At 42.4% G+C, this 27,969-nt stretch overlaps 1 protein-coding gene across 4 annotated transcripts; it reads right to left on the minus strand.

The window, feature by feature from the left end:
• Positions 1 to 27,903, minus strand: CIAO2A (cytosolic iron-sulfur assembly component 2A). 4 transcript variants are annotated; one of them, XM_023729710.1, is made up of 6 exons: positions 27,593 to 27,903; positions 18,720 to 18,884; positions 9,673 to 9,722; positions 7,567 to 7,612; positions 5,076 to 5,198; positions 1 to 2,638 (listed from the first exon to the last, which is right to left on the minus strand). In XM_023729710.1, exons 1-5 carry the CDS (start codon positions 27,714 to 27,716, stop codon positions 5,101 to 5,103), a joined length of 483 nt encoding a protein of 160 aa, XP_023585478.1. In that variant the 5' UTR covers positions 27,717 to 27,903; the 3' UTR covers positions 1 to 2,638; positions 5,076 to 5,100. The 4 variants fall into 4 exon arrangements, 3 of the variants coding, with proteins under 3 accessions (XP_023585478.1, XP_004374705.1, XP_023585479.1); XM_004374648.3 differs by lacking the exon at positions 1 to 2,638 and adding an exon at positions 3,860 to 4,151; XR_002823768.1 differs by lacking the exons at positions 1 to 2,638; positions 7,567 to 7,612 and adding an exon at positions 3,860 to 4,151 and having other exon boundaries at positions 27,593 to 27,837.
• Between the last annotated feature and the right edge of the window lie 66 nt (positions 27,904 to 27,969).

The raw sequence follows: 27,969 nt of genomic DNA on the forward strand, positions 1-27,969 counted from the left end.
ATGGTTTTTTTTTCCATATTTTATTGTCTTTTAGGTGAAAATTTACAGAGCAAATTAGTTTTGCATTCAACAAATTGTACACAAACCGTTCCACGACGTTGGTTGCAATCCCCACACTCTGTGGACACTCCCCATTTCCGACCTGGGTTCCCCGTTTCCTTTTGTCTGGTTTTCTTACCCCTTCTTGCCTTCTCATCTTTACTTTTGGCCAAATGTTGCCCTTTTGGTCTCGTATAATTGTTTGTTCTACACAGCACGTTCTTTTCTGGTGTTATTGTTTATTTATAGGCCCGCCTATTGCTTGGCTGGAAGGTGGTTTCCCGGAATGGCTGCAGTTTCCAGTCAGAGGGGTGTCTTAGTGCCACAGTCTCGAGGCTTCCTTCAGTCTCTATCAGCATAAATAAAGTTTTATTGGAACACAGTCACACTCATTGTTATATACTGTAATGGCTGCTTATGCGCTACCATGATAATTGAGTAGTTGCAACAGAGGCCACATGGTTCCCAAAACCTAAAGTATTTACTATCTAACCCTTTTCCGAAAAAGTCTGCCGACCCTTGCTGGAGATGACCTAGATAGGATAACCTGTGAATATATATACCTCTATTTTCATGTGCTTGTAGATGCTGTTATGACTGATAAAGTATGAATTTATTTAAAATCGTTATTAAATGCAGTGGAGTGTAGTCATCTGACCTTTCTTACTTTATAGGGGAATTCCCACTATATGAGTCTTGCTGAGAGACACAGTCCCCCTCCCCACTCAGAAGGCCAGAATCTCCTTTTTGCCGCCTCCCTGGCAGCCAGGACATGGACACGCGAGGTGGGCTCAGCCAATGGAGACCCCACCTAGGATTTTGAAGAAGTGAGTCACACAGAAGAGCAGGGACAGAGGAGAGGTCATTCTGGCAACAGCAGAGACGAGAGCAGTTACATCCAGCTTCCGGGAGCAGCAGGGTCCGCAGGGATGGGCTGCCTGCAGTAGTAACCCAGTTCTGGTTACCCATCAGTAGGGTCCTCACTAGACAGTCCCTAAAGCATGGTTTTATCTTTGCTCCTGGCTGCCTAGCCTCCATGTCTACTTAGCCAGGACTAGCCCAGGCACCTGGAGACTGAGCCTGCATCCTTCACTGCCTGGAGCAGAGAGGGGCTGAAGGCCAAGACCAGTAAGTATGAAATCAGGACAGAAACAGCGGCTGGTCCATCTTGGTATCTTCAGCATCTAAGATAGTTCCTGGCCCTTAAAAAACCAAACCTATTGCCGTTGAGTTGATTCCAACTCATAGCGACCCTACAGGACAAAGCAGAACTGCCCCATAGGGTTTTCAAGGAGCGGCTGGTAGACTCGAACTGCTGACCTTTTGGTCAGCAGCCGAGCTCTCAACCCCTGTGCCACCAGGGCTCCCGCCCTTAATAAGTGCCCACCTAACACCTGTTGATGAGAGAGCCACTTAGTGCATGAGTTGGTGAGAGGACGACTCGGGATCTCTGACTTCGGCAGATTCCAGCCTCCTGGAATTGTCAATAGGAGTTTCATGGATCAGGGGCCCATGAGAAGGGGATGTAAAGACAGCCCTGCTCTTCAAGCCCTACATATGGCTTCCTAGGTTCCCCAGGACATCAAAGCTCCAGTGACGAGAAAGGCAGAACTTGGGGATTAATGTGAATTTGACCCTGGATTGTATGCCTACCCCAGATCCCCCTCAGATGGTGTCTGTCATCTTCTAGAAGCAGACAGCTGGTCAAATAGTGTGTGTGTGTGTGTGTGTGCACACCTGTACTGAGTGGGAGGACATGCAGCAGGGCATCCACCAGGCACGTGTACATGCTCCTACCCTGGTGCCGGATCGCAGACCTGCCGTGAAGCAAGAAACTTTGTGTTGGTCCTGAGGACCTTCTCCTGGTGGATTTGTGATTCAGAAAGAGGTGAGTACAGCGATTATTAAAAATTAGGAACACTGTGTTACTTCTGGATCTATTTAGGTATCTGAGTGACAGGTTTTTAAAGATCTGGAAGAAAGAGAGGAGCCAGTGAGAACTTTCACAGCAAAAGATCAGGAACTGATAGCAGCATTTCCACAAAGCTAGTGCCCTTATGCCAGGCAGTGGATCCCCTGACGGCAGCATTTTTAATCATCTCAAGAGAAAGAGCCACACAAGGATAGAGCTGTGCCCTCTGAGGCATTCCCACAGTGCACAGCCTTGGCAGGGGCAGTCCAGACGATTTTACAGGAACTTCTGTAACCAGTATGGTGCTTAAGAACAAGCGTAATACGCCAGTGTTCACTGCAGCATTATTCACAAAAGCCAAAGGGTGAAAACAACCCAAGTGTCCATCAACAGATGAAAGGATCAACAAAATGTGGTACATACACACAGTGGAATATTACTCAGTCATGAGGAGAAATGACGCTCTGACACCTGCTATGACGTGGATAAACCCTGAAAACGTTATGCTGAGTGACGTCAGTCAGACCCAGAAGGACAGATATTGTACGATCCCACTTACATGAAAGCGCTAGAATGGGTGAATGCAGGGAGACAGAAGGAGATCAGTGGTTTCCAGGGCCGGGGGAGGCGGGAACGAGAGTTACTGCTGAAGGAGTACTGAGTGTCCGCTGGCGTGATGAAAAACTTCTGGAAATGGATAGTGCAACATGGTGCAATTAATGTCACTGAATTGTACACTTAAAAATGATTAAAATGGCAATTTTTTTGTTATATATATTTTATCACCCAAAAAAAATGTTTTATTTTTGTCTCCCACTATTCTTTTAAACTTTGTTGAGGGGCCATCATCCTCCTCTGTCCATGGATAAAGATTTGGGCAGACACACGACTTCTGTGGGGCAAGTCCTCCTGCCACTTTTAATCACACAATCTCATTTACGTATTCAGTCGCATCTGATAGTCAAAACTACAAACTCGGCATTAAATCTTTAGCTAACTTGGGCTTGCTTCAGGCTTGAACCCTACAATGGAGAAATGGGATGGAGTCCTCTGCTCTTTTCCCCTCTTCTTCAGCTTCCCCATTTGCTATTTACTCTACCGCTGCCTTGGAAGCTCAAGGAGAGCTAAAGAGATAGGGCAGTTCTCACTTAGCTGGTTGGCTCTGTGCTCTCTGCGCCTGCCTGGTGACCAGAGCCGGTTCTTCCCTGGCGATGGCACTCTCGTGGGCTTAGCAGAGGTTTTTGCTCTGCCCTTGACCCTAGCAGGTGCGTCTCCACCCTGGCTGTCCACCTGCTGTCCTCTCCTCAGTCCCTGGGCACCAGGTGGGACATGTCCAGACCCTTTCTGCTGAGGTCTCCTTCGTCCTGTTGATGGCCTGCTGGACAGTGTCAAGTACAAAACCACAGCAGGGTCCACGAGACACTTTCATGTACCGTTTGGCATGAGGGTTCTGCCATGAAAGCAGTCAGCCTGGCCTTTCTCTTGCCCTCTGGATTTCCCAGGCAGGAGTCAGACCACAGCCTTCAGCCCACTTCTGGTTTCTTTCTCAGGCCCGAGCCAGGCATCAGTGTTCTGGGTCTCCCACCTGAAGAGGACATATTTCCAAACTCTCCGAGTTGTCCGCTTAGCAGATACTGGTAGAAGGCATGACATCCCCACCGTTCTGCCAAAATGGAGGTAGGGACTCAGCACAACACCAGCTTTATCTCAAGAAACCTCTTCAACAGTGTTCTCACCAAAGTCTCTCAAAACATATTCTTGAAGCAGACAAAGGGGTTCAAAAACCACAGAACAGGTTCTCCTGTTCCCCCGAGTATTCTCAATTAAATGTGAGGCAGGAAGAGTTCCATTCTAATAGCTTGTGCATTCATTACTGATTGCTGCGTAACAAATCACCCCAAAACTTAGTGGCATAAAATAACAATAAACATTTATTACCTCTCAAAGCTTCTGTGGATAAGGAATTTGGAAGTGGCTTAGCTGGGCAGTTCTGGCCCAGGAACTCTCATGAGGTTCCAGTCAAGATGTTGGCCAGGGCTGCAGTTATCTGAAGGCCTGACTGAAGCTGGACAATTGCTTCCCAGGTGGGTCGCTCATGTGGTTGACAAGTTGGTGCTGGTTGTTGGTGGGAGGTCTCCGTTCCTCTCCACGTGGGATCCTCCATAGGGCTGTCTGAGTGTCCTTGCGACATGGTGGCTGGCTTCCCGCAGAATGAGTAATACAAGAGACCAACGTGAAAATAGCAACACCTTTTATGACATAGCCTCAGAAGTCATGCACTGTCACTTCGGCCATACTTTGTTGGTTACACCGACCAGCTCTGATTAAACATGAAAAAAAAACTATACAAAGGCGTGAGGAGTAGGAGGCAAAGATCATTGGAGGCCATCTTGGAGGCTTCCTACCAAACCTTCTTCTGCCTCCAGCCAAACCTTTTTACACTTAAATGGCCACTATCCCCTAGAGCAAACTGAACTACAAATGAAAAACAGACCATAAATTTAGATTGGTTTAGTCTAAACTTCTTGAGGGAACTTCTTGATCTCCAAAATTGGATGTGCCATCTGGCCTCTCCACATCTGTTCCTCATCTATAAACGGGTCCAGGACTCTCCTCGCAGGAAGGCAGGGCCTAGACATGATGCTCTCTTAAGGGTCCTTTCCACTCAGATTTCTGACTCTACATAATCAGCAAAAATAAAGCTTCTGAAATATCTTTAAGGAACTGACATCTATACCAAAATCTATTATTGAATAAAAACATTCTAAACCGAATCACTGTAAGAATCATCTTGGTTTACTTCTATTTTACAGAACAATGACTTCAATTGAATATATCTGGGCACAGCAGACATTTGACATGAAAAGTAGTTGTATCAGAATAGGCATCAGAAAAATAGTAACTCATCTTACACATAATAACTAGAAAATATTTCTGTCTAATCACTTAAGTGTTACAAATCCTGAGAAGGTTATCCACTGAACAAACTAGGTACTACCTTACAATTAAATCTTGCTTGGAAATAATCCTTTAAAAAAATCTTCTGAGGCACAAATCACCTAGGTATTAAACATGACTCTTTTACACTCTACAAAGAGTTTAAACAAATATATCAAATAATTACAGTTCAATGGCTCTTAAAACGGCTGTTAGTCAGGTTCAAGGACACACTGTTCCACGATTTCACGTAAGTTGGGGTTCTCCATTGCAGCTGCCACTCGCTCTTTGTCATTTATCTGCTTATTGACTGCAAAACACACAGATAAAAGTTAGCAGAACTGTGTCAGTAGGGAGGGACAGATAGCATTTTTATTAGCCTGGTGAAACATTCACCCTCCTATTTAACTCTTTGAGAACTTAAATGAAGCTGTTGTTGGCTAATTACTCATAATGCAATTTCCAAGGTCTGGAAGGCAGACTCGAAAGAAAAAAAATCCCCTACAATCCTACCACTCTGCTACACCTGTTTTAATTTCTTTCTTTACAGTCTTTGTCCATATACCTATTCTCACATAGTTATATTCTGAGTAAACACAATTTTGAAAATTGCTGTATTTTCCCTTAAGCACATTTCCAAAACTACGGGGTTATTTAACATGGCAAAAATTACAAGTGTTGTAAATTAATTATGAAGACTACGCAACAATGAGCACCTTTAAACACACAGCCTTCGTTTTGGAAAAATTCATGCAAGTGGGATTATTAGATCAAAAGTACAAGTATTTTTATGGTTTGATTCATATCACTGAATTACTTGCCAAAATTATTTACCAATTTACATCAACAGCAATACATGAGTGTATCAAGTTTGCCAGCAATACCTACCATTAAACACACACACACGTGAAAAATGACTCCATATGATCGTTGTAACCTGCATTTCCTGGATTATGAGCTGGAACTGACTCAGCGGCCAGGGGTTTTGGATGACGAGTGAGACAGAACGTTTTCCCATGTCTATAGTCCTTCTTGTGAGAATTTTCTGTTCATGTCTCTTCCTCTTAATCTACTGGGTGTTTTTTTCATTTTTTGTTTTTAATTCAGTCTGCATGACACTTCACATAATAAAGGTACTGCTGTCTATAATTTGCTAATTGTACTCTTGGATGGAAAAGTTCAAAAGAGAAATGTCTATATTTTTAACACAGACTGACTTTTCTGGAATGTTGCTAAAATGCCTTATGAAGAAAACATATATCCCTATCTAGACAATTTCAATTCATTCTGTTTCTTCCTGCTACCACACAGGCTCCACAAGGATAAAGACGTATCTCAAAGGCTGAGCTGTGCCTACACATAGGAGGCACTCAATAATTACTTACCAAATAAATAATAACAATAAAAAACATAATCATAAGGCTTAATACTGTTAATGTTATCAGATTCTATAAGAGGTGTTTCAAAAGGATGACCTGGGTGGATTTAAAAAAGAAAACAAACCTACTGGTGTCGAGTCGATTCCGACTCACAGCGACCCTATCGGACAGAGGAGAACTGCCCCCAAAGAGTTTCCAAGGGACACCTGGTAGACTCAAACTGTCGACCTTTTGGTTAGCAGCCGAGCTCTTAACCACTGTGCCAACAGGGCTCCAGGGTGGATTTAGGGGTACCTCTTTTATTCTTTGAATTAAGAAGTAGACGCCGTTGGCTTATGGCCGTTGAATAAATGTAGCCCATCAGGAGTAAAATAATCTACACATTTGGAACTGTAAACCCAGACCATGGTTTTAAGTTTCCACGGCAGCACCTCGCTGGCTGCTCCTCTGAAATCAGTGGGCTTCCCTCTCTGCACCTCTTCCGTGTCTGTGTTTGTGTGCATCTCTCCCTGTCCCTGCAGTGCCTTTCAGAGTCCCTGTCCTACTTTGCATATCTATCTTACTGCCGCTCTTACTCAACAACTGCGCCTTTCCTCCCCTGCTCTGCTGTCGTTTTCCAACTTCTCAATTCACCTAGCGATGAAAGTAAGGCACAACATGCATTGTAAAGGTATTTCTCATTATTTGCTCTGTATCGTTTGCAGATAAATCTCTGTTCTCTGTTTTTAATGTAACACGTAGGTCATGTACAACATTTCGTCCTTTGCTTTCCCCAAACCCTGCCTCTGCTATTTTTAAGTAGCTACTGGTTGACTTCTCTCTGTAGACCAGTGGTCCGCTATATAAAAAAGGTTCCCTACTCTCACTTGATTTATTAACCCAGAGAGAGAACACCAACCCCAAGATTCTCTAAAGCTTTACTTGCTAGACTTTCTAGGACCCATCAAATTCACTGACTTTCAAGGACACACCTGTCTGTCCTTCCACTAAAGATAAGAATTGAGCCCTCTTTAGAGCACAAGTCAAGGTCCCCAGAGCTAGATACTCTTTACAGGTGTGCGGTCACTGGCCTAAACCAGTCAGCACCCACAGGGCCTGGCTCTATTTCGACCACAGCCCCATCATGTAATCCTGAAAAAAAAATTACTTCCTTGAAATGTCTGGGTTTCTCTGTCTGTGAAAGAAACGCTAAGAACCCATTTTCCACTTTTTTGCAAGCATCACTTGGCTGGCAGAAGGATCTGGTATCCAGCATAGAGTACTATCTGAAGTTTTTATTACATGTCAGGATTCACTTACTGTCTTCTTCTGTTGAGTGGGTTCCTTCAGAAATGTAGATTTCCAACTAGAAAGAAAATATATTAAAAGCAAACATTAAAGCATCTGAAGATGAAAGTGAGGGGGAATGACCAGTGGACTTAAGAGTCTAGGGATGTAAATCCAATTCTGTCTCCAGTGTCCAAGACTTAGGGACCAGGCCCTCATGTTCTTCTCTAAAACAAGGACTGAAATTATTTATTTATTTCGCTCAACTGGGGAAGGGCCGTATGGGGCATTCCCATTAATTTTTTCTATATACACACAAATGTAAGGGGCCCTGGCACAACAGTTAAGCACTAGGCTGCTACCTGAAAGGCTGGTGGTTCAAACCTGCCCAGCGGCTCTATAGGAGAAAGACCCGGCGATCTGCTCCCGTAAAGATTACAGCCAAGGAGAACTTATAGGGCAATTCTGTTCTGTCACGGAGTTGCTATGAGTTGGAATCGACTCAATTTCACCTAACAACAACAACACACAAATATGATTTTACACAAACGAGATCTCATACCTGTTGTTTTACTCATGGATACACTGCTCTCCCAGTTTCTACCTTTTCCTCCCAAATCAGTATCTAACTTCCTCCTGCCCCATCCTCCAGGAAAGCCACATTAGCAATCTAACGTAATTTCTTCCGTATTTTTCTCTATACTCATAATCTTACACAGATTATACATACATACGTGCATACACACATATACATGTATACATAAATATCACACACATACATGCATACATACATATCATATACATCATGGTTGGAGGTTTCTTTTCATTTTGCTTGTTTTACAAAAACAGGATCACAATATGTACAGTTTCCAGCATCCTCCTTTTCTCATTCACTGTTACCTTGCTAAATTTATCCTCAAGTATTATATTGGTTAAACTATCCCTTCTGGCCCTGCTGTACCCCTTCAAATTAGCTAACCGCCACGAACCAGAGCTTTTGGGACAAACACACAAAATTATTGCAAATCTTTTGGCAAATAAAGCATATGCTAATATATAAAGGAGCCCTGGTGGCACAATGGTTAAGTGCTCGACTGCTAACCAAAAGGTAGGCGGTTCAAACCCACCAGTCACTGCACAGAAGAAAGATATGGCAGTCTGCTTTTGTAAAGATTACAGCCTTGGAAACCCCATGGGGCAGTTCTACTCTGTCATATGGGGTTGCTATGAGTTGGAATCAACTCAGTGGCAATGGGTGGTAGTGGAATGATAAATAAAGGCATGTCTACTTTCCAGAAAACACTGCAGCATATGAACTAATTCTTCTTTACTACTGAGCTAAATGCTTCTCATGAGTGAAAATAATCAGCCTATTAGAGTGTGAGAAGACCTTAGAGATCATCTCGTTTTACTCTTTCTTTAGACACAGCACCACATACATTCCCTTAGTGGCATAACACTAACTCATTCTAGAGTTATTCTAGAAATGATTATCAATGGCTGTTAAAAGTATAAAATGACAAGCTGACAGGGAACTTTACAATGGATAGATAGATCAGGCTGACACCTGATCCCACTGATCAATTTTAACATTACAAAAAGACAGATAATTAGATATCCTGTTTCCTAATGTGAGGCAATAAGAAGTACACAATACCACCTAGGAAATGAGCTTGCTTAAAAAAAAAAAATACGATGAATCTGATCAAGCATCTTGATCTAACTACAATTTACAGGAAATACAAGGGGCAAAGGAATGTGTAAAATGACATGGGGATAAAAATCAACAGCATCCAGACTGTAGGAAAGGGTGAATTCCAGGGCTCGGGAACCACAAACAACCCACTTTTCTTCAGCTAATAATTGCAAGAAGAAAAAAAAGAAGGAGATTAGTTGTTGACTAGGGCTTGGTATTAGGGTAGGGAGAAGAGGGAAGAATGGGGAGTGACTGCTAAGGGGCACAAGGTCTCTTTTGGGGTGATGAAAGTGTTCTAAAATTGATAGTAGTGATAGTTGTACAACTGTGAATACAGTGAAAACCACTGAATGGTACAGTTTAAATGGGTGGAGTATATGGTATGTGAATTGTATCTCAATAAAACTATTACTGAAAACAACAGAAAAGTCAGTCATCCTTACCTTATGTTTAAATGGTAAACACCGCTGAAGTTTCACTCTTAAGCACAGCCCTGTGGAGGAAAAAAAAAAAAGCTCCAATTATTTCTTCTGGTTGGTTTTTGAAAAAGCATACAGCTGCATCTACACGTCTCCAGACCATCCAAGAGCTGAAGACAGCTTTGGCTCACTCCAGGGGTTTGAAATGCTATCTCTGTCTCACCATCGTGTGTGCGGAGTGAGGATACCCCTGGGGACTTACAGGAGAGATCCTGGGCTGCTGGCCCTGCTAGTGACTCCAAAGGAACAAATAAGCAAAAAAACCAAACCCACGGCCGTCTAGTCGATTCTGACTCACAGCGACCCTGCAGGACAGATTAGAACTGCCCCACAGGGTTTCCAAGACTGTACATCTTTACAGAAGCAGACTGCCATATCTTTCTCCTGCAGAGCAGCTGGTGGGTTCAAACCACTGACCTTTGGTTAGCAGCCAAGTGCTTTAACAACTGTGCTACCAGGGCTCCCTCCAAAAGAAGAGAGGAAAGTTAACACCTATTGAGGGTCTCCTTCGAGTCATGCACTACGCTAGGCGTTTAGTCTTACCTATTCCTTACGATCATCCAGTGAGATGGGTATTACCAGCCCCATTTTACAGATTCTGAGACGCAGATCACAATGTAACTTGCCCAAGGACAGTGTATAACAAAGTGGCAAAGCTGGGATGGAAAGCCAAGACCACTTCAAAACCCAGGCCCTTTATACTACATCAATCTGTCTTCAAGCACAGGTCGATTCATTCATCAAACTTTACTGAGATAATCACAACCAGCCAGGCCACGCAAAAAAGTAAAACTAAGTAAGAGCCACTTAAAAAGGGCCACAAGAAACCTCTCAAATTTGGAATCTTCTATATCTGCAAGATACAAATAGAACTATTTCCCTAAAACAAGCACCTCTGAAGTTCAATTGATCACCCCAACGCTAAGTTCAATATTTTTTCCAGTTGAGACTTGAAGCAGAAATTAAAACTGGGCTTGATCCTTACTGGCAATGTTCTACTTCTTCCCCACCTCAAACTAAGGAATGAATTTTTAACTAAATCCATACTGCTAGACAGCAGAAGAGAAATCAAACCATTCTTATTATGAAGAGAGAGTGTTTCAGTGATGAGTTTTGAAAAAGCAGAGTCAGAATGAACAGTACCTCTCTAGACCCCTGGCTTTGCAGGCTTTTACTTGGAGAAGTTTATTTCCTCTCCCAAAAAATACATAAAGGCTTGTGATCCTATCAGGAACATTTTCTTAGTATTTTGGTTTGACTAAAAATAAACAATAACAAAAAACCCCAAACTGTCCCAACTCCGTAAAATATAACTGCTAGACTACCTATCTTTTTGGGAGGTAGGAAATTAATTTGCTTTTGGTCTTCTAAGCACCATTAGGTTATCTAACAGAATCGTCTGAAAAGCCCCAGACTAGGAAAAAGAATTCAATGAGATAAAATGAGATTGGAGCCAGACTGGGCCTAGCTCAGAGCCTGGCACACAGCAGTTCTATAACAAATATCAGGAGGCTCTCAAGACACCCTGTCATTTCCTTAAGCGGGGCTCCCTTTAGCAGATCTGCCTTAAAGCATGCCTGGAGGAGTTCTCCTCGCCCTGTCCCCATGCTTATCTCCTTAGTTGGTTTTTGTGTACCATCTGAGCACCCTCTCCGTTACACTCACTGTCGGCAGATGTTTCTCCCATAAAGTAAATAGCTGTCTCATAATTTACAAAGCATTTTCCTGAGCACCATTATCCTCAAGGGAAGCAGAATTAACTGAGATAGATGCTTTACGTTCAAAACTTGGCTTTTCCTCACACTAGCTGTGTGATCCTGGGCAAGTTACTTAACTTCTCTGAGCTGCAGTTTTCTTATCTGTAAAACAGGTAAATAAATTGCTATGTAATATGCTTAGAACAGTGCCTGGCACATAATAAGTGTCCAATAAATGTTAGCTATTACTATTTTATCATTTTCATTTTATAGCCAAGAAACCAAAATAAGTGATTTTCTCAACATCACACAGCCAACAAGCAGCAAAGCTGCGAGCTGAATCTAGACCTTCTGACTCCAAATGCTATGCCCTCCACAACCTACCACAGCTGCCTTCAGCCATTCTTCTCTGGGCTAAGTCAACATGAACGAATATCCACTGGTCTCCCTGCCTTCCCCACCTGTCCCCTTTGAGTCTCCCTTGTCTTCGGAATTGCTCACCAGGGTAACGGGGTAGGTGACAACCTCAGCAACCAAGGCGGCTTCCTCAGGCCCCTTTCCCTGCTAGAACTGCCTGCTCATGAGAAACGCCCTCAGCACAGCAACCAGCAAGAGGGTTTCGCTAAGTTTCCCAATCGTGTTCACTGAACACATTTACTGTGATATATAACTTATTACCCTTTGAAACATATAACAGGCCAAAAAAGCGACAAAACTTTGCTCAAGAAGTGTACATGTCTGAAATATAAATCATAATTTCACCAGTCTTACCTAACAATTATTTTCACTTCATATTCTCTCTCAATTTCTGTCCACATAAACACAGCTTGTTTTATAACTGTAATCATAACACAAATTCAACATTCAAGCTTTTTCAAACATTTCTCACAGATACTTTGAGTCCTTGGTTCTATTTATTATTTTCAACAGCAATATGAAATTCCATCATATTGGTGCCCTTTCCCTATTCATGGATATGACAGTCTTGTCCAGGTTTCATTACTATAAATTTACTACGAATGTTTTGTACATGTTACTATTTTCTGCTATGAAATGATTTCCTTAATTCCTGGGTCAAAGAGTATAAACTTTTTAACGATTCTTTGCACACAGTGCTAAAGTATTTTCCCAAAGGATTTGCCAGTATGTACTAAGAGGCTTAAAAATATTTACACCACCAGACCCAATAATTCTACTCACAGGAAATTTATGAGGAAATAACTAGAGATGTATAAAAAGATTTATGTATAAAGTTGTCCATCACAATATTATGTATAATTATGAAAGGCTAGAAGTAGCCTAAATAGTTACAAAAATTATGGTATATCTATGTGGAGCCCTGGCGGCACAGTGGTTAAGAGCTCGACTCCTGTCTTAGTCATCCAGTGCTGCTACAACAGAAACACAAGTGGATGGCTTTGACAAAGAGAAATTTATTTCTTCACAGTAAGGTAGGCTCAAAGTCCAAATTCAAGGCGTCAGTTCCAGAGGAAGGCTTTTTCTCTCTGTCGGCCTTCTCATCAGTGTTCCCTCGGACTAGGAGCTTCTCGGCGCAGGGACCCCAGTCCAAAGGACGCGCTCTGCTCCTGGCACTGCTTTCTTAATGTTATGAGGTCCCCCTGTCTCACTGCTCACTTCTGTCTTTTATATCTCAAGACATTGCCTCAGGACACAATCCAGTCTTGTAGATCTGGTCCTGACTTACTAACACAACTGCCACCCATCCTCCCTCATTAACATCATAGAGGCAGGTTTACAGCATACAGGAAAATCACACAGTACCAGGAATCATGGCCTAGCCAAACTGATACACACATTTTTTTGCGGGGACATAATTCAAACCATGACAACTGCCAACCAAAAGGTCAGTAGTTCAAATCCACCAGCCGCTCCCTGGAAACCCTAGGGACAGTTCTACTCTGTCCTATAGGCTCGATCTGAGTCAGGATCCACTCAACAGCAATGGATTTTTTTTTTTGTTTTTTGGTATATGATTAGTATGTAACCTCTATGACTATGTAATTAAACAATAATATTTAATGAGAAATAAAAAGCATTCTTCATATATTTCATTCATTCTAGTACTTAATTCTTACAACTCTGAAAATAGATACCCTTATCATTTCCACTTTACAGATAAGGAAACTGAGGCTCAAAAAGGTTAACAACCTTACCCAACATTACAATGTGGCAGAGCTGACTGAGCTAGGATTTTGGCCCAGAACATACATTCTTTCATGATGGCTGGTTTTTCTTTTTTTTTTTTTTTTATGCTTTTGTGGAGTTTCAAAATTATTGCCAATGAAACACATTATTTTTATAATCTAAAAAGCACAAAATATTAATTTTGAAAAATGGATCTGCTACAGGCTCTTGGAGTAGGGTAGTGGACCCCACCTATTTAAAGGTTCTTTTTTAGTGTCAAGGTATTTTTAAGACACTCTCTCCACATCAGGATAGTAGCAGTACTTTCAATATCTGTTGATTCAGAAATTGTCTAACACAAAAAACTGCTGTGTGTTCATTAATGCTTTTACTAGCACGGCTGCTTTAACAATCACAGAGTATCTGTGCTTTCAGGGTCCTCCAGTCCTTCAGAATGTGGCCCACAGGCTGGAAACCACTAAGAGAGGGAAACCAGGTCAACGAGGGAGCAGAGAAATCACAGCAAGAGTGGGAGCAATAATAAAATACTGATCTGACTTGTAGCAGACATGTGAAGCATTCAGCTATTTCATATGCCTGAGAACTGGCCCTTAAAATGACTCTAATTTAGACCACTAGTTTGGGGACAATTTCTGTTTCGCACAATTTCTGTTTTTATTTTTTTTGGTGGGCGGGGGAGGACAAGTTCAGACTTAGAGAAAAGTTGCAAGAATAGTAAAAAAAAAAAAAAAAACAAAAAACTCAAAGATCCTTTACCCAGATTCCTCAAATGTTAATATTTTACATTGCTTTATTTATTTTTGTCTTTCTCTAAATAGAGTCATTTCTTTTTTTCTGAACCATTTAAGAGTTTACCCCTAAATACTTCAGTGTATTCCTAAAGCCAAGAAATTCTCTTACATAACCACAGTACTAACAGACTCAGAGAACTAATATCAGTATACTACTACTACATTTCACCAACTGTTCCACTAATACCTTTTATAGCAAAAGAAAATCCAAGATCATATACTATATTCAGTGGTCATGTTTCTTGGCTGTTATCTGCTATCGAGTTGATTCCAACTCATAATGGCCCTATGGGACAGAGCAGAACGGCCGCATAGGGTTTCCTACGCTGTAATCTTTACAGGTGCAGGTCATCAGGTCTTTTTTCCCACGAAGCCCATGGTTCAAACCAGTGATCTTTCGGTTAGCAGCCAAGCGCTTAAACATTGTGCTACCGGGGTTTTTTCATACTTTTTTAGCCTCCTTGAATCTGGAACAGTTTCTCAATCTTTCTTGGTATGTCCTGCCATTAGCATTTTTAAGAGTACAGACCGGTTGTTTTGGGTTTGCCTGCTACTGCCTCCTAATTAGGTTCAGATTATGCATTTTTATCAGGAATACCAAGAAGTGATGCTGAGTTCTTCTCAATGCTCACATCAGAATGTATAATACTGTCAGTTACTCTCATTAGTGGCGTTTGTTAACTCTGATCACTTGCTTAGGGTGCTGTCTGGCAGGTTTCTCCACTTTAAAATCACTATTTTACCCTCAGGATCAGTAAGTATCTCGTGGTGAGAAACTCTGAGACTACTAAATATCCTGTTACTGCACTTTCCCCACTGATTCTTGCCTGAATCAATCAAGATTGGCTGCCAAGTGGTGATTTTCTAATTCCATCATTCCTTCTACATTAGCTGAAATTCTACTATGAGAGCTTGCCCACAGCATTTATTTATTCATTTATATTGATGTGGACTCATGGACTCTTATTCTATTCATTAGCTGTGACTTCTGAAATGTCCCCATCATTCTTTGAGCACTTACTATTTGCACAAGATGTTCCAGGATCATCTATATTTGATTAAAAAAACACACACACACATATGTATGCACCCACCCGCACATGTATCATAAACACACATATAGCCACCACATACATCTATATCCATTTCTATTCATATCCCACATCTACTTCTACATCTAGCTATCTACATGTATTAACCCAATGAGCTCACACTGGGATCTTCAATTCCAATCCCACACCACTGGGTTCATTCTATCCTTCCCCTTTCCGTATTGTAACTGTTCTCTAATGGGAGAAACCTGGCTCCCACCGATCGTAGTATATTTAGTTACTTGCTGAATCCTAGAATGCACAGAAAGTCGTTTGGGATTGCTAGCCTCTGTGAAAAAGAAACCTATTAATTATAGTTCAAGATTTGTTTAGAGGTTTGTTTTTTGTCTTTAGCCTGAGGGAATACAGTCTAAATACACACATTATTAACACCCTAGGAAGCACTTAAATTCTTCCCTCTGTAGTGCCCTTATGTCAAACATTTACATTAGTGATTCCCAAATGCCAAACCTGGAGCTGGTACAGGACTGGCCGTTCATAAAAACCAACTGGGAAGTTTTGTTTGTTTTTAACACAGAATCCCAGGTCTGAGACTTCTCCTTCCAGCCCTTATAGGGCAACTGGTATTGGACTTGCTTACTGACCATAAACAACCAGAAACCAGACAAAATACACGAAGCAACGGTTTTCAGACACTGGACCCAAGGCAACACAGGACATGATCCCCACGAGAAGGAAAACACACAAAGCGAGCCCCATGATCTCCGTGGCTTTACGCCTGTGGTACCTTCTGGACTGCAGTACAAGACGGCAGAGCCCAAGTTGTCTTGCAGAACTGAGGAGGCAGAGCTCAGAGTCAGAGGCTGTTGAACTGGCTAAAATTTTCCTCTGTACGACTCCCAAAGAAGAGGGAGTTGTACAGAGAAAAAGGTCCTTGAAATCTGCATAGGCATCTTTGCTAAATACTGAACTGCACATGCGCAGGGTGAGACTGGGAGGCCTGACAGAAAACAATTACTCATTCAGGAAGTATGAGCTCAGTGACTATTCTGAAGGTCACACAGTACTGGCTAAGTAAGATTGTGATCAGCCAGAATGGAAGAGAGACCTCACGACACACCCCAGGCATTCAAACGAGATCCCAGAGGGCCACACTTGGGACACAGCTCTCTTATCCCCAAAATAAAGGCTGCACTAGACTCCTTTCAAGATGATCTGCCAATAAATTAATTGCCTGAACAAAACTGAACATTACTTAAAGAAAGACAACACAATCTAGACCATCAGCAGTAGAGCATCCACAATGTCCAGCACACAAAAAATTCTTGGAGATGTGAACAAGCAGAAAAATGCCACCCATATCCAAGGGAGAAATCAGTCAATAGAAAGAGGTTACAATTAGCAGACAAGGACTTTAAATCATCTTCAATAAATATGTAGGACTTGTTTCCAAGGCTGTAATCTTTACGGAAGCAGACTGCCACATCTTTCTCCCGAAGTGCGGCTGGTGGGTTCAAACCACTGACCTTTCAATTAGCAGCTGAGCACTTAACCACTGCACCACCAGGGCTCCTTAAAGACTCCCAGCCCTACTAAATTAGGGCTTGTGGAAGGCTCCAGGAATCTGTATTAAAAAGCTCCTCAGGTGACAGCAATATGGAACCAGATTTGGAAACTACTGATACCCATTAGGAAGCAAAGCTGCCATTTGGTAGCAGTTTTGATGGGGGCATAGATAAACAGAGTGGGTAGAAACTAAAGAGAGCATACACCTCCAGAAACGAAACACACACACACAGACACACACACACACACACAGACATAGACACAGACAGACAGACAGACACACACACACAGCCTGACAACTTCCTCATTCCCATGAGGCTCAGCAGAACTACTTGTACTTTGTTCCTGTGATATTCCCTTATCTTTACAAGAAAACCCTTTCTACTTTTTTCCTTTTTCAATCCTTTTTATAAATTTATTTTTCAAAAGGTAATATGTTCCCATGAATCAAAAATTTTAAAATATAAATGCGTATTGTTGCCTTTTTTTACACAGATGGTAGCAGTACTATTCTTGCTTTTACCACTTAACAGTATGTCATAGAGATCTTCCCATACCAATACACGGACAGTTTTTTCATTCTTTCTTATAGCAGAATGTTTATTGTTCCATTTTTTATATTAAAAAAAAATCATTGCCATTGAGTCAATTCTGATTCACAGCAACCCTATAGGACAGAGTAGAATTGCCCATAGGGTTTCCAAGGATGTAAATCTTTACAGAAGCAGACTGCCGCATCTTTCTCCCGCAGAGCAGCTGGGACTCGAACCACCAACCTTGCGGTTAGCAGGCGAACGCTTATCCACTGTGCCACCACGACTCCCTATTGTTTATACACATTATAATTTATTTAATCAATCCCCTTCTGACGAACATTTCGTTTGAAATAAATTCTCGTTACATTATTTATAACAAAGTGCATGTTCAAAGATACCTATTGTCTATCTTACTGCTAACTAATCCAAAACACTGGAAATGTATCCCCTCAAATGGAAAACTGCCTCAAAAATGCCCTCCCACCAGGACCTTTGTCCACACTGCACAGAAGTCAACAGACCAGCTGAAAAGAGGAGGTGATGGCAATAGTCCTAGTCTGACAATGCCCACTCCAACCTCCACTACTGAGTAGAGAAGCTGACCCCGTTCACTGCGGGCACGTGCACATCAGAGGAGGAGCATGGTATGTCAACAGGAGAAACAGATTTGGAGTCAGGAGTCCTGGGTTTGAGCCTCAGCCCCACCATTTCCTGGTCATATGATCCTGAGCAAGTCACTTAAACTCTGAGCCTCAGGGTCCTCATCTGTAAAATGAAGATAATATTTTAACTCCCTCACAGGCTAATTGTGAGGACTAGAGAAGATGAATGTATGTAAACCATAAAGTGTGACACATGGTATAAATTGTTACTTGGGGTCAGGATTACCAAAAATAATTTAGAATTAAAAAATCTATATATCCGGAGACCACCTTTCAGCCAAACTACAGAAAGGCCCATAAAATAAACAATGATCCCCGAGAGGAAATGGGAACCTAGGACAGAAATGGGGAGCGTGCTGAGACACTGCAGGGAATGACAGCAATGTCACGGAACACTTTACGTACAAACTACTGCATGGGAAACTGATTTGCTCTGTAAACTTTCACCTAAGGCACAACGAAAAATTAAAAAAAAAAAAAATTTAACCATAAAAAACTTATATCTATATATAAAATAAAACACAGAAGTACATAATCTTACCAATAAGGGTCGCTAAAGAGCAATGAGGCACTGTCGGCGTGAACCTGATTATAACCAGACAGTAGTCTTCATTTATCTCCTGAACCTCCACACAACCTTCCGTCACCACTTCCAGCTCTTCTAAAGTACTGGGCTTCTCTGGGTCCCGGACAGTTCGAATTAAATCTAAAAAATCATTGAAGACAAAGTATGACATTAAAAAAAAATGAATATTCTAAATAAGAGTGATTTTGCCAATCCTAATCCAAACACTGACTTCTTTCTGTTTAAGCAAATAGTACAGCAACTCCCCAGATTTCCAACAAAAATCTGCACTACCAATTTCCTTTGGAGAAAACTGTTTTCTTGTGTTATTATTAGGCCACATTTAGTTTCTTGCATCTAACACTTCAGGATTGCCCCATTTCCAGACTGAATATATGAAGGGTCGACAAGATAGTAGAGGTAGGTGTTGCACCAATTTCAGGTGGGCGTGCTCACCTGGTTAAAATACGAAGGGAAAGTTAAGGAGCAGCCATTGATAAGAGAAGATTCTAAACTCACTCATTCCATAAAGACTTATTGAAATGTTACTATGTATACAACTCTGCTAGGCACTACTATGGCAGAGACACTAACATTTAGGGAAACCCGGTGTGGCGCAATGGTTAGGAGGATGGACTCTGAAGACTGACGGAAATTCAGATCCTGCCACTTACTGGCTTTATGACCCTGGACAAGTTAGTTCCCCTCTCTAAACCTCAGTTTCCTCATTTATAAAACAAGGACAAAAACTTATGTCATGGAGTTGTTGTAAGAATTAAACAATACATTTAAAGTGCTTTTTGTACAGAGCCACACACCTAAAAATAAATACTATCAATTATTACTATTAAACAGTTAAAGATCAAGATAGAATACAATAAGAATGAAAAAAGTGTCACAGAAGCTCAAGAGGATGAATTAACTTTAGCTTAGAACAATGTGGTATCAAGACGTATGGATAACATTTCAACATCTGGCATTTAAGGCAAAGAAAAGTGAAGAACAAATAGGGTGCCTGGAATACAGCATAAGGGAAAGGAGTAGTAGCAGTAGAATAAAAGGTTTGGGCCAGACCACCCAGAGTCTTTTACAACAGGCTACAGGCAATAGGGGCAGCTAAGAGGCTGTGAGCAAGGGAGTGATATGAGCAGAATTATGCTGTGACATGGACAGCACTGTATCAGCTGGTAACTCATCCACCAACGCAGACTCACAACTACAGAGAAGAGCCAGGAATAGCAGCTGAAAAGCTGGGCCTAAAATACATGACAACTGTAATAGAGAGGGGGGACAAATGAATAAGTAATTTCAAAGGCAGAATCAACTGAATTTGGTAACTATTTGGGTGCAGAAGACAAGGACAGGAAAGAGGGGGAAAAAATGACTCAGATTTCAAGTCTAAGTGTCTGGGAGAACAGTGCTAGAATAAAGAAAACAGAGAACCCAGGAAGAAATTTGGGTGGAGGCAGGAGTATATGAGCTCAATTTCATACCTAATGATTTATAGGTGCTTAAGGGGCAATCTGGAGCCCTGGTGGCATAGCAGTTAAGAGCTCGGCTGCTAACCAAGAGGTCAGCAGTTCGAATCCACCAGGCACTCCTTGGAAACCCTATGGGGCAGTTCTGCTCGTCCTACAGGATCACTATGAGTAGGAATTGACTCAACGGCAATGGGTTTGGTTTTGGAAGTGGCAATCTAGTGGAACTCTCCAGCAGACACTGAACTGTGGCACAGGGTTTAAGAGAACACCAAGGCTACGGTGACTGTCGAACCCATGAGATTCACAAAGGAGAGAGAACAGTAGTTTTTCCACCTAAACTGAATATTGCAATCACCAGGAATGCTTTAAAAAAATATTGATGTGCATTATACCACCACAGTAGTCAAAACAGCCTGGTACTGGTACTACAACAGATACATAGACCAATGGAACAGAATTGAGAATCCAGATGTAAATTCATCTACCTATGAGCAGCTCATATCTGACAAAGGCCCAAAGTCCATTAAATGGGCAAAAGACAGTCTCTTTAACAAATGGTGCCGGTATAACTGGATATCCATCTGCAAAAAATGAAGCAAGACCCATACCTCACACCATGCACAAAAACTAACTCAAAATGGATCAAAGACCTAAATATAAAATCTGAAACGATAAACATCATGAAAGAAAAAATAGGCACAATGCTAGGAGCCCTAATACAGGCATAAACAGAATATGAACCATAATTAACAATGCTCAAACACGAGAAGAGAAACTAGATAACTGGGAGCTCCTAAAAAGCAAACACTTATGCTCATCAAAAGACTTCACCAAGAGTAAAAAGACAACCTACAGACTGGGAAAAAAATTTTGGCTTCGACAAATCCGATCAGCGTCTAATCCCTAAAATCTATAAGATATAGTGCAAAACCTCAACAACAAAAAGACAAACAACCCAATTAAAAAACACGCAAAGGATATTGTCATGGATTGAACTGTGTCCCCTAAAAGTATCTGTCAACTTGGCTGGGTCATGATTCCCAATATTGTATGATTGTGTACCACTTTGTAATCTGATGTGATTTCTTCAAGTGTTGTAAACTCTGTCACTATGCCGTAATAAGATGGATTAGTGGCAGTTATACTGATGAGGTCTACAAGATTAGATAATTTCTTAAGCCAATCTCTTTTGAGATATAAAAGAGAGAAGCAAGCACAGACACATGGGAACCTCATACCACCAAGAAAGCAGTGCCGGGAGCAGAGCGTGTCCTTTGGAACTGAGGTTCCTGCACAGAGAAGCTCCCAGACCAAGGGAAGCGTGCTGACACAGACCTTCCTCCAGAGCCAACAGAGAAAGTGTTCCCCTAGAGCTGACACCCTGAATTTGGACTTGTAGCCTACTAGACTGTCAGAGAATAAACTTCTCCTTGTTAAAGCCATCCACTTGTGGTATTTCTGTTAGAGCAGCACTAGATGACTAAGACAGATATGAACAGGCACTTCACCAAAGACGACATTCAGGAGGCTACCAGATCAGATACATGAGGAAATGCTCATGATCATTAGCCATTAGAGAAATGCAAATCAAAACTACAATGAGATACCATCTCACCCCAACAAGGCTAGCATTAATCCAAAAAACATAAAATAATAAATGGTGGTGGGAATATAAAAATGGTACAACCACTTTGGAAATAGATTTGGTGCTTCTCTAAAAAGCCAGAAATAGAAGTACCACACTATCCAGTAATCCCACTCCTTGGAATATATCCTAGAAAAATAAGAGTCGTCACACAAATAGATATATGCACACCCATGTTCACTGAAGCACTGTCCACAATAGCAAAGAGATGGAAGCAACCTACGTGCCCATCAACAGATGAACGGATGAACAAATGTGGTACAGTCACACAATGGAATACTATGCAATGATAAAGCACAATGATGAATCCGTGAAACATCTCATAACATGGATGAATCTGGAAGGCATTATACTGAGTGAATTTAGTCAGTTGCAAAAGGACAAATATTGTATAAGACCACTACTATAAGAACTCAAGAAAAGGTTTAAACACAGAAAAAAATATTCTTTGATGGTTACGAGGGGGGGGAGGGAGGGAGAGGGGCATTCACTAACTAGATAGTAGACAAGAATTATCTTAGGTGAAGGGAAGGACAACACACACTACAGGAGAAGTTAGCACAACTGGACTAAACCAAAAGCTAAGAAGTTTCCTGAATACAATCAAACACAGAGTAGCAGGGGCGGGGGTATGGGGACCATGGTTTCAGGGGACATCTAGGTCAACTGGCATAACAAAGTTCATTAAGAAAATGTTCTGCATCCCACTTTGGTGAGTGGCGTCTGGGGTCTTAAAAGCTAGCGAGTGGCCGTCTAAGATGCATCAATTGGTCCCAACCCACCTGGAGCAAAGGAGAATGAAGAACACCAAAGATACAGGCAAATATTAACCTAAGCGACAGAAAACGCCACATAAACAGAGACTCCATCAGCTCGAGACCAGAAGAACTAGATGGTGCCCGGCTACCACCAATGACTGCCCTGACAAGGAACACAACAGAGAATCCCTGATGGAGCAGGAGAAAAGTAGGGTGAAGAACTCAAATTCTAGTAAAAAGACAAGACTTAATGGTCTGACTGAGACTGGAGGGACCCCAGAAGACATGGCCCCAGGGCTCTCTGTTAGCCCAAAACTACAACCATTCCCGAGGCCAACTCTTCAGACAAAGATTAGACTGGACTATAAGACATAAACGATATTCGTGAAGAGTGTGCTTCTTAGCTCAAGTAGATACACAAAACTAAATGAGCAGCTCCTGTCTGGAGGTGAGATGAGAAGGCAGAAACGCACAGGAGCTGGTTGAATGGACACAGGAAATCCAGGGTAGAAAGGAGAAGTGTGCTGTCACAGTACAGAGAGAGGAACTAGGGTCACATAACAATGTGTGTATAGATTTTTGTACGAGAAACTAACTTGAATTGTAAACTTTCACTCAAAGCACAATAATATATGCATACATATATATATATATACATACATATACATATATATGTCTGACATAACCAAACACCTCATAGGGTTGGTTTACCAGGTTTGAAGGCTGAGGACCATAGACTTGTGGGACAACTCAGTCAACTGGCATAAAAGTTCATAAAAATGATGTTCCACATTCTAGTTTGGTGAGTAGTATCTAGGGTAAAAGCTTGTAGGTGGCCATCTAAGATACAACTATTTGGTCTCTACTCATCTGGAACAAAAGAGAATGAAGGAAACCAAAGACTCAAAGAAGAAACTAGTCCACAGGACTAACAGCCCACACGAACCACAGCCCCATCTAGCCTGAGATCAGAAGAACTAGATGGTACCTAGCTACCACTACTGACCGTTCTGACCAGGGATACAACAGAAGGCCCCAAATAGAAAGGGAGAAAAATGTAGTACAAAACTCAAATTCCTCAAAAAGGTCAGACTTACTAGACTAATAGAGACTAGCGGAACCCCCAAGACTATCACTCTAAGATACCCCTTGAACTTGGAATTGAAGCTATTTCTGCAGGTCACCTTTCAGCCAAATAATAAATTGGCCTATTAAATAAACAATATCACCCATGAGTACTGTGCTCCCTCAAATAATCAACTATATGATTTAGGGTAAATGGTCAACATTTACCCTAAAACAAAGATGAGAAGCTAAGGAGGGACAGGGAAGCTAGATCAATGGAAAAAGAATAAGCTGAATGGAAATAATGAGAATGTTGACATATTGTGAAAAATGTAGCCAATGTCACTGAACAATGTGTACAAAAATTGTTAAACAGGAGCCTAATTTGCTGTGTCAACTTTCACCTAAAACACAATATTAAAAAAAAAAAACACTGATGTCTGAGATTCTGATGTAATTGGAGTGTGGTCTAGCATTGAGAGTTTTAAAAACTCCCAGGTTATTTTATGTGCAGGACAGTGTGAGAACACTGGTGTAACGGGAAAGAGACCCAAGGACAGACCAGTGGGAAGCACCTAATTTAGAGATGAGGAGACAGAAAAGCAAGAAATGGAGAAGGGAAGAGTGGTGGTTAACAATATCAAATGTCGCAGAAAAAACTCGGCTGGCAAGATCTAAAACAGGTCTTTGATTTGCCACCTGTAAGAAAGCGGTTTCAGCAGAGAGGTGAAGGTGGAGGCCAGTTTGCAAGAGTGGAAGTGAGAGGGAACTAAAAATGCAGTCCTAGGGCCTTGGCAGGGAAGGGAAGGGCAGAGAAAGGACAGTAGCTTTAAGAGGAAGCCAGAACAATGACAAAGATAAGGAAACTTGAGTATGTTTTAAAGCCTAAGGGGAAGGATCAAATTGAGGAAGAAAAAAATAAAAAAAAGGAACCCATTGGATTCCAATTCATAGTGACCCTACAGGACAGAGTAGAACTACCCCATAGGGTTTCCATGGAGTGGCTGGTGGATTCAAACTGCCGACCTTTTGGTTAGCAGCCAAGCTCTTAACCACTGTGCCACCAGGGCTCCAAACAGAGGAAGAGGGGTTGAAAATATAATTGCGGTTGGCGGGGGAGGGAAGGACTAATAAATACTCAGTAGAGAATGGAATCAAGGAAATGGGAACCTGGGTTGCCCTTAAAGGGGACAAGATTTCCTTCTTACTCTAAGTTGTAGAAAAAGCTGAAGAAAAGGAGAATGATAAAGAGAAATACTGACGCAGAAAACAAGAGAAGCAGAGGGAGTTCATGTAGGATGGGCTTGATGTTCTCAAGCCTGAGGTTTTCTTCTATTATTCATAGCACCCCTATGATCAGAAATGAAGCTGGGAAAAACAAGTCAGTTAAACTGTAGCTTCTATCAGCTATCTCCTAGGCTTATGACTTGATTAACACGAGAATTTGAAAATGTAGGCAGGAAAAAGCTCTTTCTCAAGGCTGTGATATCATAGGGCTCTGGGAAACAGGGTTTTTGAAAAGGACATTTCTGCCCTTCATCCTATGTCTTCCATACAAGCTCATCTGTACAAGCTGTACTATACTCTGCATATGCTACTCAACCCTGAAATTAAATCTCACCCCTTATTAAACTTCTCCAGTTCTCTAATGATTTGAGAGGTTTGGATTTACTTCCTTATAAAGAAAGCAATGCTGTTCTCACATTACTCCCCTGACAAAAATTATTCTATGGCTCTGCACTGATACAAAATTCTTTGTATATTTAAAACCTTCCAATATCCAATTCCAACCTATTATCTAAAACAACCTTCCACCACACTGCTGCCTTTAATCACAAACCTTATCCTGTAGCGCCACCTATCTGCCATTCCTTAAACATGCTACTTTCTCATCTCCATACTTGTGCTACAGTTTCCCCGGCCTAGTACGCCCTGATCCTTGACAGATGCAAACCAACCCAAAACCAAACCCGCTGCCGTCAATTCCTATAAGACAGAGTAGAACTGTCCCACAGGGTTTCCAAAGCTGTAATCTTTATGGAAGCAGACTGCCGCATCTTTCTCCTGAGGAACAGCTGGTGGGTTAGAACCTTGCCGGTTCTGTTAGGAGCCAAACTGCTTAACGACTGCGCCACCAGGGCACCTTTCTACATATCCAGATCCCACTACTCCTCAAGACTCAACTCAAATGACTCTTCTCCTTAAAGCTTTTCCAGATCCCCCCCTCCCATCAGAGATTAGTATCTCTCCTTCCTCCGAATTTCTGTGTCTCTTATTGAAGACTATAGCTTTCTACTTCATACTACAGAAATTTTTGCATATATAGGTTTCCCTCAGTATAAGTCTGAGTGCAAAGAGTCATCTCTTCCAAAGCCGCATCCCAATGCCCTTAGATCTGTGGTAGACAGACGTGTGGAAGGACAGGCATGTGTCCAGCTGCTTTATAGACCTCATTCCACTCATAATTATCATCTGGCTCGGGTTGCTTAGGCGCCCTGGAGGCGCAGTGGTTAAGAGCTCAGGCTGCTAACCAAAAGGCTGGCAGTTCAAATTCACCAGTCGCTCCTTGGAAACCCTATGGGGCAGTTCTACTCTGTCCTACAGGGTCGCTATGTGTCAGAATCGACTCGACTGCAATGAGTTTGGTAAGGTTGCTGAAGGAGCCCCTGGGTGGCATAAATGGTTAAGCGCTCGTTATCAGTTAGAACTCACCCACAGGGACCTCAAAAGAAAGGCCTGGAGATCTGCTTCCGAAAGGTAATAGCCTTAACCCTATGGAGCACAGTTCTACTTGCAACACATGGGGTCACCATGAGTCCAAAAGGTCACAGCCTTGAAAACCCTACAGAGCTCAGTGCTACTCTGCAACACACGATGAGTCAGAATCCACAGGACAGCAACTGGTTTGGTCTGGAATTGCGTTTGATTAAGTAAGACCTGCCTCTAGCAAGAGAGAGGCAAACTAGCTCCAAAAGTCTTCCCCATTCCCAACTTTCTTCTATAACCCTTACCTGAATTAGATTTGTATTCTTACGGTTAGATCTTTTACTTGCAGGCAGCAGGAATGTCTGAAGATCAGATCCAACCTTTTTAGTTTCCAAAAACAACACTACATAATTCCCAAAAAAGGAGAGTCACGAGGCAACAGAGAAGTGGTGGAAAGTGCACTAGGTTTGGGCTCTGGACTCTGATCCTTACTGGGGGGGTGACCGCCAGCTAGTTGTTTAAGCATTCTAAGCCTTAGTTTCCTCATCTGTACAGTGAAGAAGGTCTCAATGGTAAAATAAGAAAATGTTTAATACTTATATTGAAGAAAAAAACGTATATATATACAGGACTCCAGGTTTCACGGCTGTGTTAAACAAACTGTAAGCCTGAGGCCCTGCTATAAGGGGCCTGTCTCGTCCTCATTTCTCGGGGACCTCTGCCTACTGACTTTGCCACAGAAGAGTGACTGTGACCTTGGGCCAGTCACCAACTCAGGCGTCACCTACCAGTGCCCTCGGCGTGGCGGAAGCAGGAGTGCGTGTCCAGGGACTCGGGATAAGCAAGGCTCAAGTAGTGCACTCAGGCGGTTGGGCGTAGCTTTGCTTCCTAACCAAGCGCCCTGGATTCCTGCACGCCCAAAAGTCTTGGAGTGGCCACGAGGACTTGGGGTGGACAAGGGGAATGAAGCGTTTAAGACCTCTAGGCTCGGCTTGTCTCACGTTTAGAAAAAGCCCTGGCCTCCCACATCCTCGCGTGACTTACGACCCCAGAAAACACGCTTCCCACTCTCCCGAAGAAATCCTGCAAAAACCCGGGTCTCCACTCCAAGCCCTCAAGGCGAGACCCTTATCTCCCCCCCCCCACCACGCCTTCACATATAAAGCCAAACGCTGCCCCGGGTAAATTAATTACCATAAACCTCTAGCGCTTTCTCTTCCATGATCTGGGGCCGCCTGGCAGCTCCCCGCTCAGAGAGGCCCGAGAGCCACAGGACTCTGCTCAGCGTCCAGGAGAGCAGCCCGGACAACTGCTCCATCCTTACGCTCCGCCATCCCTGGCGACTGTCCCACCCGAGCCACCGTCTTTCAGCAGCCCGTGTCGGAACTTAAAACTTCCTGATCTTCAAACCGGCCAAGAGAAGCCTAAGGGCTCCAGGGCAGCAGAGAATAGGCGGGACCGGACGGAGTAGCGCGGAGGACATAGGGAAGGGCGCCTCAAGGACTACAAGCCCCAGCATGCTTTGCTCAGTTTCCGCGGAACAAGAGGGAAAAACCTCGTCGCCCGCGAAG

The sequence above is a fragment of the Trichechus manatus genome, unplaced genomic scaffold, assembly GCF_000243295.1.
Source record: "Trichechus manatus latirostris isolate Lorelei unplaced genomic scaffold, TriManLat1.0 scaffold00030, whole genome shotgun sequence".
NCBI classification, from domain to species: domain Eukaryota; kingdom Metazoa; phylum Chordata; class Mammalia; order Sirenia; family Trichechidae; genus Trichechus; species Trichechus manatus.